This window comes from Taudactylus pleione, unplaced genomic scaffold (assembly GCF_031769625.1).
Source record: "Taudactylus pleione unplaced genomic scaffold, aTauple2 ptg000114l, whole genome shotgun sequence".
Taxonomy (NCBI): domain Eukaryota; kingdom Metazoa; phylum Chordata; class Amphibia; order Anura; family Myobatrachidae; genus Taudactylus; species Taudactylus pleione.
Window position 1 is genome coordinate 28,919,498 of NW_028284516.1, and position 17,457 is coordinate 28,936,954.

A 17,457-nucleotide genomic window follows, 5' to 3' on the forward strand; every position below is an offset into this window, starting at 1 on the left:
TCCCGAAGGTAAGAAGACTGGTAAGTATGATACTTAGCCCAGGGATGGGGGGGTTAGGTTTAGGCACCCCTGGGGGGAGATTAGGGTTAGGCTACACGGAAGTGAAGTTAGGGTTATGCACCCCCCGGGGAGGGTTAGGTTTAGGGTCCAGGAAGGGGGGGTGTTAGGATTAGGCACCACTGGGATGAGGTTAGGGTTAGGCACCTCCAAGGGAGGGTTAGAGGGGCAGGGTTGGGGGGAGGGGGGGGGGGGGAGGGTTAGTGCACTTACCTCCCCTGCCGGGTTTGAACCGCTGCTGGCATATCTTACCCAACCCATTTTTACCTGTCTTATTAGTTGGCTATAGTTTAATATTCGCTATGAGGCATCATGGACTGATACGTTCAGTACTCCCATCTATTGCATAATTCTAATCCCTTGGTGGCATAGTTTGCAGTTTAGAGAATGTACGCATTTAAAAAATGTTACTGTTTTTTTGCTACCAATGTTAACAAAGATACTGTTTCAACATAAGAAGATTTCCTTTGAATGGTGCAAGTCTGCTTCCTTGTAACATGTTACATTTTTATAAATTGTAGCTCTAGAAGTTGTCTACACCCCTTATTTAATTATTATATTACTTCTAGTCTACCCAATTATATGTGAGGAAAACATCATATCTCTCGGATATGGAAAATAAATGGAGCAATTACCTTTTTGGCCATCTCAGAGCTAGGAAGATAGAAAGCCATTGAGAAATTGTAAAAAAAATAAAAACGTATTTTTTGGTGCAGTTCTATTTTAGATCTCATTTAAAATTGTTACCCCAGGGCATGTACAGGATAGGACTTGAACTAAATGATTTTAAAGGTTTGTGACTTAACAAACTCTTGAGGTTCCGTAGAAATAGCATTAATGAGCCCACAGGTTTTGAAAAGAGAAATTGAGGTAATGTATGATATTGAATGTAAGGGAATGGAGTCTAGGAACAGGCTAATTAAACAATGATAAGAACCTAATGATTCCCCTAATGATCCACAGCTAACACTGAAGATGCTAGTTCTTGCATTGAATTGTTAGGTACTTTTTTCCGATGCGCATTCATCCTGTGCTCTTCTACAGATTGGCTTTAAAGGACCACCACATCTGTCTCCACGCACCTCTCACCCATTCCCTCCTATCTGCAGGTCTTCAGTAAGAAAAGCTGATGGCAAGGTTTAGTTGTACCATAGTAACAATGCACTAAGGAAATACCTGCCATCCTGAGAAGCAAAGGAATTGGGGTAGGGGTGTAGCACTGTGTTGACTCTACTGATGGAATTTTGCACGGAAAACTGGTTACTCAAGGTTCCTTATTAATGTTAGGTCATTGGAAAATCTCACATTGAAACAGTAAATGCTTTCCATCTTCACTTCATAATCTGAATATATTCTGATGTGGTAATGTGGTGGATGTGTGGACCAGCAGGAGGCAGACTTAATGTTGCTTGCTCCTGGTTTTTCTAATCAGTTTGGTAGTAGTGCATGTCAGGAGAGTTTCCAGTCTCCACTGTCAGCCTCCTGCAGCTTTCCATACTACCAGCACCTACCCGAATATCGGGAGGTATGTGCCACTTCAGGTTCTAACTCCAGAGTTCTCCAAATAATGTCCCAAGATTACTGGATTAATTTCTCCACAAGATCCTTTTATTATTTCTTTTGATGAAGAATTTATTGGGTCTTGGTGCACAGGAGAACCTTTCATGCAAGCATCACTGGAGATTGAGGTGATATCACCTGTTTCTCTGCAAAGGAACTGAAAAAGGATGCTACTTTCAGCCAGTAACAGACTTGAAAGCCCTCAACAAATTTGTGCTTTAAACATGAAAATGGATCTTTTATCCAGTGTAATTATTTGCCATCTTTTGAGATCATGGATGTTTCTCTTTACAATCTTGCCTTACAAATGGCTCATTTCCATTTCTGGGCCCGATTCAGACCCGCTCGCAAGCAGGTCGATGGTGGGCTCTGCGCACACTCAGCGGCCGCACTGTGCATGCGCATGCCCCAGAGCAAGAGAGAAATTCTCTCGCTCCGTTGCTAACTACAAAAGGGCGTCTGTCGATGTTGATCGACAGCTCGCCCCATTTTGTATGCGTGGCGGGGGGGTGGCTTCACAAACGGAGGCGTTCCCGAGCGAACGCCTGCCGTTTTTGGGCGGCCCCACTGACATCACCAGTGATGTCAGTGGGAGAGCTTCCGGCTCTATTAGAGCCGGAAGCTCTCTGGGGCTTGCGGCCACGAGACCCTACCACAAGGGTCTCGTCGCATGTCGCGATGGTCTTGACCATCGCGACCATCATCCTGGCCGCTCACAATAGCTGTGGGTGGTCACCCACGGCTATGCGAGTGGCCAGGAGGCCGCAGGAAAAAAAAAAAACGCCCTTATTTAGAGCGAGCGCTGTTTCAGAGCGTCCGGCTCTGAATCAGGCCCTCTGTGCTTTTACATTTATTTCGAGCCTTCATCAAAGTGATATCTGCCATAGCCCTGCTATTGCATCTCTGAGGAGTCATGAACATCCCTTTTGGACTATAGCTTGGTAAAAGCCCAGATTTGAAATAGCCGATCTCCACCTTCACTGAAAGGTCACATGTATCATCAGTTTAGATATGTTACATGATGCTGTGTCTTTTCCTAGTCTGCTTCTCTCAATATATTACGTTGAATTTAATTTTTTCCAACGTATTTCCAGACCATCTTGTGTTATGAAATAATACATTTTTTTCATTCGTTTATTGGTCACTTGAATATCTTTTACTTTGCGACGTTGCAGATCATGATGATGGACGCCAGTCTACTATGTTGGTGAGCGGTCTATCTGCATTATAGCAGCAGTGGCTTGGCATCTGCAGTCACATATATGTACAATAAAATGACCTGCATTTGTTCGAGAGGCGTATTCTGGTGGGTCCTTAGAACTCCCAGTTGGGTGGCTTGCTCCTGTTTGAAATAAGGTGATGAGCTTATTTCCATAAAAAGGTCATTTCTGAACAATCCCAAAATATGCTGAGCGGGGTGCTCGCCTGTCCGTAGTTGCACCAACAGATATACAAATACTCTTGATACAGTATGTGAATCTTTTTTTGGGGTACCCTGCTTCTCGGACGTGAACCCCTTAATGTTAGGGATGCCAGTATAGAGGAGCCTTGACGATTGGCCTGGCGCTTATTCATATATTTGCAAATGTATGTAACTAATACCTCTGAATCTCTGTTATTATGTAGGATTCAAGTATTTTTTGATTTAGCTACAGTGTGCTGGGTGGCAAATCCCTTTTTTTTCTGTGTTCAGTGTAAACCCTGCCCTTCACAAGCACCTGTGCTAAGTCATTAAGCTGAACTGAGCAACCACCACACATTTTGATAACTAGGTACTAACGGAGTTTCACCACGCGAACAACATACAAAATATAGAAACATACCAATATGCGTTAGTTCTATGGTGTTTTAATGTAATATTTCTTAATGACAGGTGGAATATGAATGTATGGGCACAATAAGAATGGGAGTAACTCACAGACTGATTCTCACCCCGGTTATGAACCAGATCTTGCTTATAACTTTATGAATGTAAGGGGTAATAGTGGCTATTTCTGGCAGTTTCATGTCTGTCTGATTGTGAAATAAGCAGGAAACCATCCAGCCGCCTTATTTTACAGATTAGTCAGACTATGGAAGATAATGCAGACACGGCGAGAAGAGGCGACTTTCTAGTTAGGGTCTTAAATGCAGCAGAAAATGACTTTCTCTGATCATACTGCACAGTTGTTACTACAATAAATACTTGCATTATTTATTTGAAATGGTCTATTACTGATAAAACATTCTCCCTGTAGAACAAAGCTATGCAGAATAAATAAGGCTATTTTATCCTTTCTCTATATATCTGTATATGTAAATGATATATGTATGTAAATTATATGTAGTCTATTTTCTTTAAACTATTTTAGAATATCATAAGGCATTGTTGTTGTAGATACACATTCTCTAAGTCAGACAGTGATGTTTCTGTTTGCACAAACTGGAACTTCTTATAATGGGATTGGAGCACCTATTAGTGCCCTGGCTATGCCAATAGAAAATGTGACCGCTTATTTTAATACACAGTGTAAAGTCATTTTAAAAAGGTCATTTATAGTGACAGCTTTTCTTGTTACCGATACACAATATATAAGGAGTTTATTTAATCTATGCTCCATTGGTAAAACATTGCCTCAGTTTTGTATGGCTACCAGTCATTATTGATGAGCACGGCTTCCTATATCACATGTTACTAAGTACAGATGATTCCACGTGTGTGCTGTGCCTCGTTATTCTTTTGCAGTAGATGTTGGGCAAGAATGTGACGTCGGTGTCATGTTAGTCCCTGGCCACCATAAATACACATGATGTTGCCATAAAATATATACACTAACAATTATTGTGCTTTATTACGTAGTGTCCTTGGTTTGTTTTTCCAGATGCTGTGTTGTGTATTTCTGTATTAAAGTGTTGTCCTTTTTGTGTGTTTTAGCTTGAAAGAGATGCCTATGTCCAGGCCCTGGCGAGGTTCACTTTATTAACTGTGAGTTCTGGAATTACGGAGATGAAACAGAAGAATATAGACACTATCAAAACTCTCATCACCGTGGCTCATACAGATGGAAACTACTTGGGAAGTTCTTGGCACGAGGTACTTTTTCCTCATTTGTTTGTATGTTGTGCCAAGAGCAAAGACTATGTGGTGAATAATTAATAGAATTGTATATACAGAGTGCACTGTAATTAGTTATAACGTGGGAGATGTACATAACAGTGTAAAAAGTGAAGTTGCCTATAGCAAATAATTAGCTTTGAGTCACCATTTGTCAAGTACATTGATTAAAATAGTAAGTAGAAGCTTGTTGCTATTGGCAACTTCTCCACATTTTGATACATCTCCCCTATAGCCATGTAATGCAAATGATACTAATGAAGCTTGAAGACAGTGCAAAGGGAGGAAAGAAATTAACCAAACTCGAGCTCCATAATACGGATTATGGTAATGGTCAACTATTTTATTCACCTGGATTCTACCACATAACAGTAGTAGATTTTACCTGTTTAAATTAATCATGATTTTAGGGTGTAATGTCTTTGTTGAGTTGATTAGATGTTGTCCATTAAAGTATTAATCTTGGTTAAAAAAAATAAAACTCTATGCATGTAATTTTATTCCTTTTATTGGTATATTGCAATAGTTTGTCCTATAATTCACTATGTAATTTGTGACCATGTATAAGGCATGCCAAGTACTTTGCCCAGACCCAGTACCATGAGATGAATTGTTTACATTATCTTCTGTACAATTCTCTATGTAATGCCATGTACTCTATAGTACAGTAGCGCTGCTGTTACTACCAGTGTAACAAAGATGTACAGTCAGGTCCATAAATATTGGGACATTGACAGAATTTTCAGATTTTGGCCTCTATTCACCACCACAATGGTTTTGTAATGAAACAAACAAGATGTGCTTTAACTGCAGACTTTCAGATTTAATTTGAGGGTAATTACATCCAAATCGGGTGAACGGTGTAGGAATTACAACAGTTTCAATATGTGCCTCCCTCTTTTTAAGGGGCCAAAAGTAATGGGACTATCAACTCAAAAGCTATTTCATGGACAGGTGTGGGCTATTCCCTCGTTATTTCATTATCAATTAAGCAGGTAAAGGGTCTGGAGTTGATTCTAGGTGTGACATTTGCATTTGGAATCAGTTGCTGTCGACTCTCAATATGAGATCCAAAGAGCTGTCACTATCAGTGAAGCAAGCCATCATTAGGCTGAAAAATCAAAACAAACCCATCAGAGAGATAGCAAAATCATTAGGTGTGGCCAAATCAACTGTTTGGAACATTCTTAAAAAGAAAGAACGCACCGGAGAGCTCAGCAACACCAAAAGACCCGGAAGACCACGGAAAACAACTGTGGTGGATGACAAAAGAATTATTTCCCTGGTGAAGAAAAACCTCTTCACAACAGTTGGCCAAATCAAGAACACTCTCCAGGAGGTAGATGTATATGTGTCAAAGTCAACAATCAAGAGAAGACTTCACAAGAGTGAATATAGAGGGTTCACCATAAGATGCAAACCATTGGTGAGCCACAAAAACAGGAAGACCAGATTAGAGTTTGCCAAACAACATCTAAAAAAGCCATTACAGCTCTGGAACAACATCCTATGGACAGAGGAGACAAAGATCAACTTGTACCAGAGTGATGGGAAGAGAAGAGAAGGAAAGGAACTGCTCATGATCCAAAACATACCACCTCATCAGTGCGGCATGGTGGTGGTAGTGTCCTGGCGTGGGCATGTATGGCTGCCAATGGACCTGGTTCCCTTGTATTTATTGATGATATGACTGCTGACAAAAGCAGCAGAATGAATTCTGAAGTGTTTCGGGCAATATTATATGCTCATATTCAGTCAAATGCTTCAGAACTCATTGGACGGCGCTTCACAGCTCAGATGGACAATGACCCGAAGCATACTACATAAGCAACCCAAGAGTTTTTTAAGGCTAAAAAGTGGAATGTTATGCAATGGCCAAGTCAATCCCCTGACCTGAATCCGATTGAGCATGCATTTCACTTGATGAAGACAAAACTGAAGGGAAAATGCCCCAAGAACAAGCAGAAACTGAAGACATTTGCAGTAGAGGCCTGGCAGAGCATCACCAGGAATGAAACCCAGCGTCTGGTGATGTCTATGTGTTCCAGACTTCAGCCTGTAATTGCCTGCAAAGGATTTGCAACAAAGTATTAAAAAGTGAAAGTTAGATTTAGGATTGTTTAGTTTGTCCCATTACTTTTGGCCCCTTAAAAAGTGGGAGGCACATATAGAAACCGTTGTAATTCCTACACCGTTCACATGATTTGGATGTAATTACCCTCAAATTAAATCTGAAAGTCTGCAGTTAAAGCACATCTTGTTTGTTTCATTTCAAAGCCATTGTGGTGGTGAATAGAGGCTAAAATATGAAAATTCTGTCAATGTCCCAATATTTATGGACCTGACTGTAATTGTTCTTTATTTGCTTTAATTATGTTAGTTCTATAGTTCAGTCTTTTTGACTATTTTTTTTTCACACCATTCAGATTTTAAAGTGTATCAGCCAACTGGAACTGGCACAATTAATAGGCACTGGCGTTAAACCTCGTTACATCTCTGGGACAGTACGGAATAGAGAAGGGTCATTTATTGGAACCAAAGATCAGGCCTCAGATGAGTTTCTAGGCCTAGGTGAGTGTGTGCAGTCATTCAGCAAATAAATGTTTTGCTGACCTGAACTCTAATGGGCTTAATGGGTATTCTCTGCTTTTACATTTCATTTCTCTTTTTTTTCTCTATGGTAAAAGTGGGAGGAAATGTTGACTGGAAACAAATGGCGAGTATACAGGAATCCATAGGGGAAACCAGCTCTCAAAGCGTTGTGGTGGCTGTTGACAGGTTTGTTTTTTTGTTACTAGGGTGACACAAATTTATTTGTCACTTTTCGACCACTTATTTTCATCCTGTCAGCTTATAATCTAGGAGAAAGATGTAACTTTATGGATACCCAATTAAAACCTCTATGCAATCCTGTCTATACCTTCTAAAATCCTGCCTATACCTTCTAGTAATTGTCGCTATTTAGCGTAATGAGTCGCACAAGAAATAAATGCTTTCAGACTGAGTGTGGTTCCAAAGCACAAAAAGTTATTATTCAATATAAAAACAGATGGTTACACGCTGTGATCTAAAGACAAGTAGCGCAAATAAATCATACAGACCGAAGGTACAGTTGTTACATACGCACGCGCTCTGGACCCAGATACTGGCATCAGCATAGAAACCTCCGTCAACAGCACAGCAAGAGGTCTGAGTTCAGAGAGCCCACATATATGTACTCTTTACAGGGATAGGCAATACAATAGACAAGTTTGGCATGATTCCGTTGGTTCTTCTCTCTGGTTCTTCTGTTACAGTATAGTTCATACGTCAATTTGAATGGACACAAACAGCCTCCAACAACCCTTTGTGTCCTTTTTCCCGCTGCATGCTAATCTAAGCTGATAACATTACAGAGTACATTTTAATGTTTTAACTCTCTATAGTCCATAGTTTGCAGACACATGTTGCGATCTTCTCACCGATGATACCGGAAATCTGTTGAGACACAGTGGATCAGTACAACACCAAACACGGTCTGCTTACCATGTACTAAACCTTAGATATCAAATAACCTTTATTACACAACATTAATAATTACTGAATAAACCTTGAATATTACATTTTAATGCTAGGGAACATTTTATGTAAGTGTGCAGTGTGTAAGTATTGGGGAATTGAGAAAAGACGCTAGTTAGCTCTGTGCGACTACGTGTTTGTGGAGTGCGCCATGGTACGTGTTTTGTAGGGATAATCATTTTATATGTTTTAGTGAGTGTATGTATTTATGTGGTGAGGACTTTTAACTTCTTTCTGTTGCGTGGGAATCGCACAACGCTATATAATAGTATCGCCGTATGTACTTATAATGGGTGAGATTCACTAAAATGGCGCTGGGCGGCCATTCGCAAGATGGCGTCGCGCAGATTTAATTTTAAACCGATCCTGTCTCAGCCAATTATCCGGATTCGACAGATTGCAGACGACTCTCAGATGAGAGAGCTCATGTTGTCTGTAAATAGACTCCCTTTAAACTGTCAAGATTTAGTTTCAGAAATACAGATGTGTCCTCCTACATCTAGCCTCAATGTACCACGCAGCGCGACTTGGCTGGTGTGAGTGAGGCGCCAGGTCCCGTGTTACTCTGCTAGCTCCCGGTGTCTTTTTTTTTTTTTCCTGCCGGAGATGTGTCTAAGTCACAATGCGATATGACTAGGACACACCAGCAGACTGTACAGATTCAGTTGATATGTGACACTTGTACATCTGAGTGCAACGGACTTTCTAAATCTGTACATGAAATGCCTACACTATATCAGCCACAGCTGTTCTCATTACAGGTTCCGTTTTGGTTTATATACAGACTCAGGTGCACACAGATTTACAAGTGTCACACATCAAATTAATCAGCACAGTCTGCTGGCGTGTCCTAGTCCCATCGCATTGCGACTTAGATGCTTTTTTGGTGAAGAAAAAATAGATGCCCGAAGCTAGCAGAGTCTCACGGGAACTGGCAGCTCACACACGCCAGGCAAGTCGTGCTGTGTGGCGTATTGAAGCTAGATGTATGAGGACACATCTGTAGGTTTTGTTAGGTAACTGTAGACTGTTTTAGATCCACTTTTCTTTATAAACAAGTGGTTAAGCACCCTATATTTTACATTTCTAGTTTGCTGTGATATGGGGGATTTTTGGTTGTAAAATTATGTACAACCGGACATTAGCTCCTCAGTGCAGAGATATAACTGTCCTTGTGTTGCCACCCAGTCATTGCATGTTGTGACTTTAGAACTATTAAACTGTTATGTTGTAAATAGGTTGTGATCTTTATTTTAGTTATTGTAAAATGTAGATGGTTTTCAGTGTAAATTGCTATTGGTATGGCTTACTCGAAGACAAGGAAATAGTTAATGGAAATAGTTTTAAATGTTTGAACTGATCACAGAACTTTAGAACACAGTGCATAAAACCTGGTTTCCACATAAACACAACCAGCCAGTTGGCTCCAGTGTATATGCGGTTATGAATTGAATTTAGCACATTGTATAAGAAATTAAATTAGCTGCGGGACTTATTGCACTGCTCCAGCTACAGAGTTTAATGCCCGGAACTATTCAGTTAGTACCCAGTTTTCTTGTGCGGTATGCCCCATGAATAATACACAGTAATCCACAGACTCCAGGTTAAGTGCTCGGAGTTATGGGTTAACGGCATATGGGCATCCGCGGTAAGCCCCGAAAGCCCTACTTACAGCTGATTTCTGTTGGCATTGTAGGAGGGTACAAACAGAATGCCCTGTTAAATGCAGCCCGCGGGCTGTATTTGAATAGCCCCAGCAGCTACAGGCCTTCAGTAAGTGCCGTGAGTAATTGAACTTGGCCCTATGTCTACTTTGTGCATTGTATAGGGACATTGTCGCAAATCTTACTTTTGATTTTTTTTCTCTCAGCCTGGTAAGATTGTCACTTGTGATTAGGTTGGATTTATTTACTCCTAAAAAGTGCAAATTGAACTGTAGCAACCAGTCAAGTGCCAGCTTATTACATCTAGTAGAGCAAGCAAGTGTGTGGTTGTTTTGTTAGGGTGAAAATGTGCACCTTTGAGTAAATACCCCTCATTTTTAATCTTTTCCGTCTCCTGAGTAGCACCCTAATTGGTTCTCCATCTGGTTAACCATGGATGTTTTCTTACTCTGTTTTTCCAGCCAGTGGAACGCAGCGTTCAGGATCACATGTCTTGCACCTTATTATTTGGCATGAGAACACTAATGCTATAGAAATGTTGCACTGATTGACTGACTGCATGCGCGAGTCTGGATTCAGCCCACCGAATGTGTCTACTTCCTTTGCGTACAGATAGTAGTGGCACTTTCCAAATTGTTTATCTCCTCCCAGTTAAAATAAAACTCCCGTCTGTATCATCATAACAGCATACAAGTTGTAAATCAGTGGAGGATTACATCCCAACACATCTCGGGCACTGGTTAGTTGTAAATGGCAAACTGTAATTAAACTGTTCTCATTATTTCTACATGATGTGTTTTTATTTTAACAATTAATGCTTCATTACACCCTGAAGTATGCAGGCTTATTATAGCTTTCACTGTAATATTCAGAGCAAATTAATCTTTCATCGTGGTCGGATTATCTGGATGGCTGAATTCATGCTACAGTGGTAGGCACAGTTCTAAGCTTGTCAGTGAAAGTTCAGAGAGAGTATAGACTACTGTAACTGTGACAGGGCCAGCTTTACATCACTACACCTCTCATTCCTTCACCTGTTTAGCCCCGTTAATGATAGTGACTGTGGATGGACCTATTATTTGTAAAGGAGATTAAAATGTATGATATGGTAGCAGAGGAAGGGGTCAGGCATTGTTTTCCGTTATTGCTTCAATTGCAACTGATTGTAGAGTTGAGTGGAATTCACAGTCAATAATGGCAACAAATTGCTGTACTGTATAACGGCAAGTATAAAATGACAAAAGCAATGGGACAGGCCCATAGAGGATAAATATGATAACAAAGTATCTGTATCAGGGTGTTATAGTGCCCATCAAGCCTGCATAACGCCCTGTGACCTTACCAACCAGCTTTGTCATATGTCATCCTCAATCCTAGTTATTTTAGTGTGTGCAGGGAATGCTTCTATCAGAGGAAAAAGTGGTTGTTGTAGGGGTCATTGATCCCTATGATGGCCAGAATGGAATACAATGGGATGTTATGTTGCGGCCGCCGGTCACAATCCCGATGCTGGAATGCCAGCTAGGGATTTATGACAGGCGTCAAGATTCTGACACCTGTCATGCCAATGCCGGAATGCAGAACGACGCAGGCCTGAACGGGGCAGGTGCGGGCGCCCCTCCTTTTAGCCTTGGGGAGGTGGGGGGTTAGGTTTAGGGCACCCCAGGGGGACTTATGGTTCGGCACCCCCCAGGGAGGATTAGGGTTAGGTTAGGGGAAGGGGCGGATAGGGTTAGGCACCCCCGGGGGTAGGTTAGGATTAGGCATCCGCCCCACCCGGGAGGGTTAGGTTTAGGGTGCGGGGAGGGGGGGTTAGGTTTAGGCGCTAACGGGGGGATGTTAGGGTTAGGCACTAGGGGGGGAGGTTAGGGTTAGACACCCCTAAAGGTGGGTTAGGGGGGGAGAGGGGAGGGTTAGCTATACTTACCTCTGCTGTCGGGATTTCCTCCCTTCGGCCAGCTGCTGTCGGGATGCTGTCCAATACAATATGTGACCTATTCTCCATTACCTGCTGAAATTAGCACTATGCGCAAAAACCAATGTTCCCTTATGTTTGTTGATCTCCCACATATGTGAAAAAGCCATGAATAACTATACTGTTATTACCCTATGGTTCTTGGTGTATATTTTATATACAGATGTGTCCACATACATCTATCCTCCATGCGCTACAAGTGGTTTGAATAGTTAGCACATGCGTCTTCTGCTGATTAAAATGATGTGCGGCATGCCTATGTTCCCCGTGCGTCTGCGGGTATGAAATGCTACGTTACAGAGTCAGCGACTGTAACACTGTAACGTAGCGTTTCGCATGCAGATACACCCGCAGACGCACAGAGAACATGCCACATTTCATTTTAATCAGCAGAAGCTGCTTGTGCTAGCTATTCGCATCAATGTTTGAATAAGACGCATTTGAAGGTAAAAAGATGCTCGGCGCTACAAAGTCACGCAACGGCATGGCACGATTAGAAGAGCAGTTTAACGCGCAAGGAGGCTAGATGTATGAGGACACATCTGTATGTGGTTACCATGAAGTTTAGGCAACAGATCAAGCACTGATGTACAGTATTTTACTCTCCCCTAGATTTACATCTGGACTGGTGCCTCACTCCTGGGTTATACCTGCTTCCCTGTTTCCCCATGCACTCTATGTACTCACCCTGTGCCTGTCTTATTGTTAAAGCAATTTATCCCTGTCTGTTTATTATCACTTTGTATTTGTCTAACATAATAATGATAATGTTGAATGTACAAAAATGTTATCATTAGAAGACTGTACCTAGGTTTTATAATCACTTTAGCAAGTTTGCTCGCTATTCACCAATTGCTCCAGTTCCATGGTTTGATTTCCCTTCATAATCCCTTTATCTCCTGTAAGTGTAACTAAAGACCGATAATGCTCTCTGAATGTAATGACTTTTGGGGTGTAGACTAATGACATGGAATATTTGAGGGGTGTTACATGAAGTCATTAAGGGTGTGCTTCGGTCCAGAAAGGCCCAAATATGGCAGCACACAAAGAGGTCGCAGACACAACTCTCTAAGTCTGTATGTAGCCTGCACATAGTGGTCATATAAAACCTAAGCTAGCATTTATATTCCCCTTTTGGTTGAGATACAAATAAAATGATGTGACTTATACCCGGTTTTGCCCTGTTTTCTTTGTCAAAGATTTTTTGTTAAGTAATGTTTAGTTCTGCGTATTGTTATTGAATTGTAGAATGTTTACGTGTGTACATTCCTGAGCTTTTTACATTTATCAACATCTGCTTTATGTGTACAATTAAAATGATTTCTCCTCTCACAGGATATTCACTGGATCCACAAGGCTGGATGGAAATGCTATAGGTAAGTCATTCATAGATGTACAGTGCACACCAATGATGGACAGTTGGCATGCTCTTTTATTATTCCTGTACATTTTTGCATTGTTCTGTGTTGCGCTAGCATTTTTTCAGTTAGATTTTCTTCTTCTGTTGTGTAACTTGAGTAAATTCTGTGCTTGCAGTGGATTTTGTGCGCTGGTTGTGTTCTGTATCGATGGATGAACTGGTGTCCCCCACACACCCGCGTATGTTTAGCTTACAGAAGATTGTAGAGATCTCGTACTACAACATGGGCCGTATCAGACTGCAGTGGTCTAGGATATGGGAGGTCATCGGAGATCATTTTAATAAGGTGAAGTGTGTTTGTCAGTTACTGGTACCACATACTCATATATTACTGGTGTGAAAATTCCTAAAGGCAACTTTTATCATCTAGTTTCTGTGTAAGTAGAAATGTGACCGTGTTTCACTGCATTGTTTCACCTAGGATGTCTAGTTCAGCTAATATTTTGTAACTAGCATCAATCAATCAAAATATTACAGGTACTAGACTGTTAAGCTGGGTACACACTTGCCTATGTGTGTACCAAGCGATGCGACACCAGACCGCACAATATATTAGGTGGGCAGTACACACTATACCATGTGGTGACCAACCGCCCAATATGTCAGACATCGGCTCATTCGACTGTGCCGGCGTCTGCATCAGGGCCGTTCCATCGGTCCTACATGCAGGCCGATGGAAGGACTCCGATGGGCGACTAGAGGGAGCACGTACGGCCGCGCGTAGTGGGTACCCACTGCCCGATGAGAATATGTCAGCCAGATCCGCGAAAGTGCGCGACATATCGCCTAGTGTGTACCCAGCTTTACATTTATTTCAGTTTTATTGTAGAACATACAGTTGTGTCATTTGATGTGTGCACAACACTGTAGTAACAATACTCCCTCTTATGTTACTTGTGTTTGAACGGAATGAGTAGGATTGAACTGGGTTTTTGATTGAAGACATTCAGTTGTAAAATGTACTGTTTAGGTCTCTATCAGCGTATAGACTTGCAGATTAAAATGTCAAAAACGACCAGCGATGCGTGCTCCCGCTGATCGTTTTCGACATCAATCATCGCCGGAACATGCTGGTCAATCTGCCGATAACGACAGATTGACCATGTTCAGGGATGAGGGAGGGTGCCTACACTGAATGACATATCGTTCAGTATAGGCACTGCAGGGGAAGAGGAACGACTGTACAATTACAAAGCTGTAATCGTACTGTCATTCCACTATCTGCTAGTGGATACGCACCTTAAATGTTGGGACAAGGGTCCTCTGCTTTCAGCAATTATTGGATCTCCTTTATGAATACCTAATAACCTTTATACCCAAATATCGCTAATTAGCGTTGCAAGTTGCACAATAAATAATTGCTTTCCAGACTTTGAGTGTGGTTCCAAAGCACAAAAGTTATTATTACAATAAGAGTATTACGCACTTTGATCTAAACAATGAGCGCAAAGTAGGGATGTGCAGGCTCGGATAGGTTCGAGTTTGCACGTGGAGTTCGGATTTTTCCCTCCAAAAAAACGGAACTCAGAACGAGGCAAAACGTCATCTTACATGGACGAACATCATCATTCCTGGTCTTTTGTCCAGGAATGATGATGTTCGTCCATGTAAGATGACGTTTTGCCTCGTTCTGAGATCCGTTTTTTGGAGGGAAAAATCCGAACTCCACGTGCAAACTCGAACCTATCCGAGCCTGCACATCCCTAGCGCAAAGGATTATTAAATACGTAAGGTACAGTCGATACATTACGCAGGGGCACGGGTCCCAGTTACAGTCATCAATCCTGAGGTCTGTGGTCATCCAAGAGGATGGCTACTAACTGGGACCGGGACACAGGCTATATACCCTAACAGATCATGATAACAACAATGTAGACAGACAAACATAATTCCATTGGTTCTTGGTCTTTGTAGTACGCTGTAGTTCATAGGACAGTTCTCTAGGGGTATGTCCCAATTCTCCAGATTACATTGTCTTTCTTTAGTTGATTTAAACTAGATAAGAGACACTGCATTACAGTGTATACATTCTAACCAATAATTTCCTATATTCCATAACCATCGAACGCAAGATGCGACTCCCTCGCTGATAGGTTCAGATATCTGGAAATAAACAGTGTGTCAGTTTAGTACCAAACATGCGATGTCTAGCATGTTGTATACCATTAATATCAAATACATACATTTTACATCATAATTAATAACTTTAATATAAACCATAATGTGCAGGAACCTTTTATGAGGGTGTGTATATTTATAATTATATGTAAGTATGCGTTGTGTGTCTTCATGCAGCGTAAAAGGTGCGCTGGGTGTGTTTCTATATGCGTGCACACATTGTGGATGCACATGCGATCGTTTAAGTGCATATATATATATATATATATATATATATATATATATATATATATATATATATATATAGTTTCAAACAGTGACTGGCTACTATCAATATTACTTCTGCCTGAGCTAAAGAATGACAGACAATGGAGTTTGTCCTGTTCATAGATGGAGCAAGCTTTGGCAAACAGTCTGATAATTTTAACAAAAGATTTTCCTATGTTTATCCAGAATACAACTGTTAGTTCTACTTAACCACATCAGCATTGGACACAAGGCCTACAATTGTTAACGATAGCTAAATGTCTGACCATTGATTCCAAACCCACATTCAGAACTCTCCTTCTGAGCATATCAGTGTCTGTGTTATACTTCAATTGTCACAGACACACTGTAGCTGTATGCAGAGCAAACGCTCACAGTATCCTTGTGTATTCTTAATTATTTGTCACAAACTTGTCCACAAGACATGTCTGTCATCACTGAATATATGAAGTCTTTAAATATATATATTTATATGTATATTCGTGCGTATGGGATATTATAGGATTTTAAACAGTATGCAGTGGCAATGCGATCGCACAATGCTAATAATAGCATATTAGTATCACACACAATGGTTTCATGCTCACGACACAAGATGGCGTCGTCAGGGGCAACCTAAAATGGCGTTGCTCGATATTAATTTTAAGATCTGGTCTCAGCCAATCATCCGGCTTCAACACCTTTGACAATGACCTTCCAGTTCCCCCATGATGCTTGGTACAGTAGATGTGTTGATATGGGACTACATTATGCCTCTGACTTACAAGACATGCCATGTCGCTAAGCTGGATATAAACCAGTATAGAAAACAAAAAACAAGAACTGAATACACAGGAAGATCCCTATATACAGTATAATGTGCTGAATTTATACGAGTTCTACAACAGTAGCACTATTAACCGGTTCAGTAATTGAGATCATTTTCTTGCTGTGACTTGTAGTTCCACCACACTTACAAGCCTCAGATGCAGTTGATAAACATGTGTGTGAGATGTGGGTCTCTTTTCTCAGGTCGGTTGCAATCCTAACGAGGACGTTGCGATCTTTGCAGTGGATTCTCTAAGGCAGCTTTCTATGAAATTTTTAGAAAAAGGAGAGCTTGCAAATTTCCGCTTCCAGAAAGATTTCTTAAGGCCATTCGAGCACATAATGAAAAGAAATAGGTGAGTGCATGATGTTTTATTTGCATGGTGTTTTTCTTTCTGTTGTGGTTTTTTTAGTTTTTTTACCTTTTTAGGTGACCAACTCAATTTTAGAAATGAATGTAAAGATTTGGGTGGTATTTATTGACTAATATGCGCCCTGTTGCAACTTTTAACTAAGTGTATTGCTTTATTTTTCTGGCTTCCTTTTGAGTTTTTTTTTTATTTTTTAGTCATTGTTTTGATTGGTAATTTACATAATTACATTTATAACTGAATTGCAGATAAGGAAACCAGAAAGATAAAATTTTTAGTATTATTTGAACTAGGGTACATACAAGCAATTGAAGTAAAGTTATGTTTCATTGTAACCTTACATCATAGTTCAAGTGATTGAAGTTATGCTTTAACTCTGATCATTTTGGATCTTGCCCTGCATTATAGCAGGGGTAGGCAACCTGTGACACTTCTGCTGCTGTGGAACTACACATCCCAGCATGCCATGCCACTGTTTTAGCATTGCCTAACTGCAAAACTGTGGCAGGAAATGCTGGGATTTATAGTACCACGTCAGGTGGAGTGCCTCAGGTTGCCTACCCCTG

The 17,457-nt window shown here is 40.9% G+C and overlaps 1 protein-coding gene across 2 annotated transcripts in view; it reads left to right on the plus strand.

Moving 5' to 3' along the window:
• ARFGEF1 (ARF guanine nucleotide exchange factor 1) overlaps positions 1–17,457 on the plus strand; it is a 216,465-nt gene that overhangs the window by 161,279 nt on the left and 37,729 nt on the right. For both annotated transcript variants that reach the window (XM_088471482.1, XM_088471483.1), the window contains 6 exons: positions 4,532–4,690; positions 7,138–7,282; positions 7,399–7,489; positions 13,244–13,284; positions 13,445–13,614; positions 16,725–16,876. In XM_088471482.1, the coding sequence (XP_088327608.1) occupies positions 4,532–4,690; positions 7,138–7,282; positions 7,399–7,489; positions 13,244–13,284; positions 13,445–13,614; positions 16,725–16,876 (758 nt within the window). The remainder of the gene's footprint in view (positions 1–4,531; positions 4,691–7,137; positions 7,283–7,398; positions 7,490–13,243; positions 13,285–13,444; positions 13,615–16,724; positions 16,877–17,457) is intronic.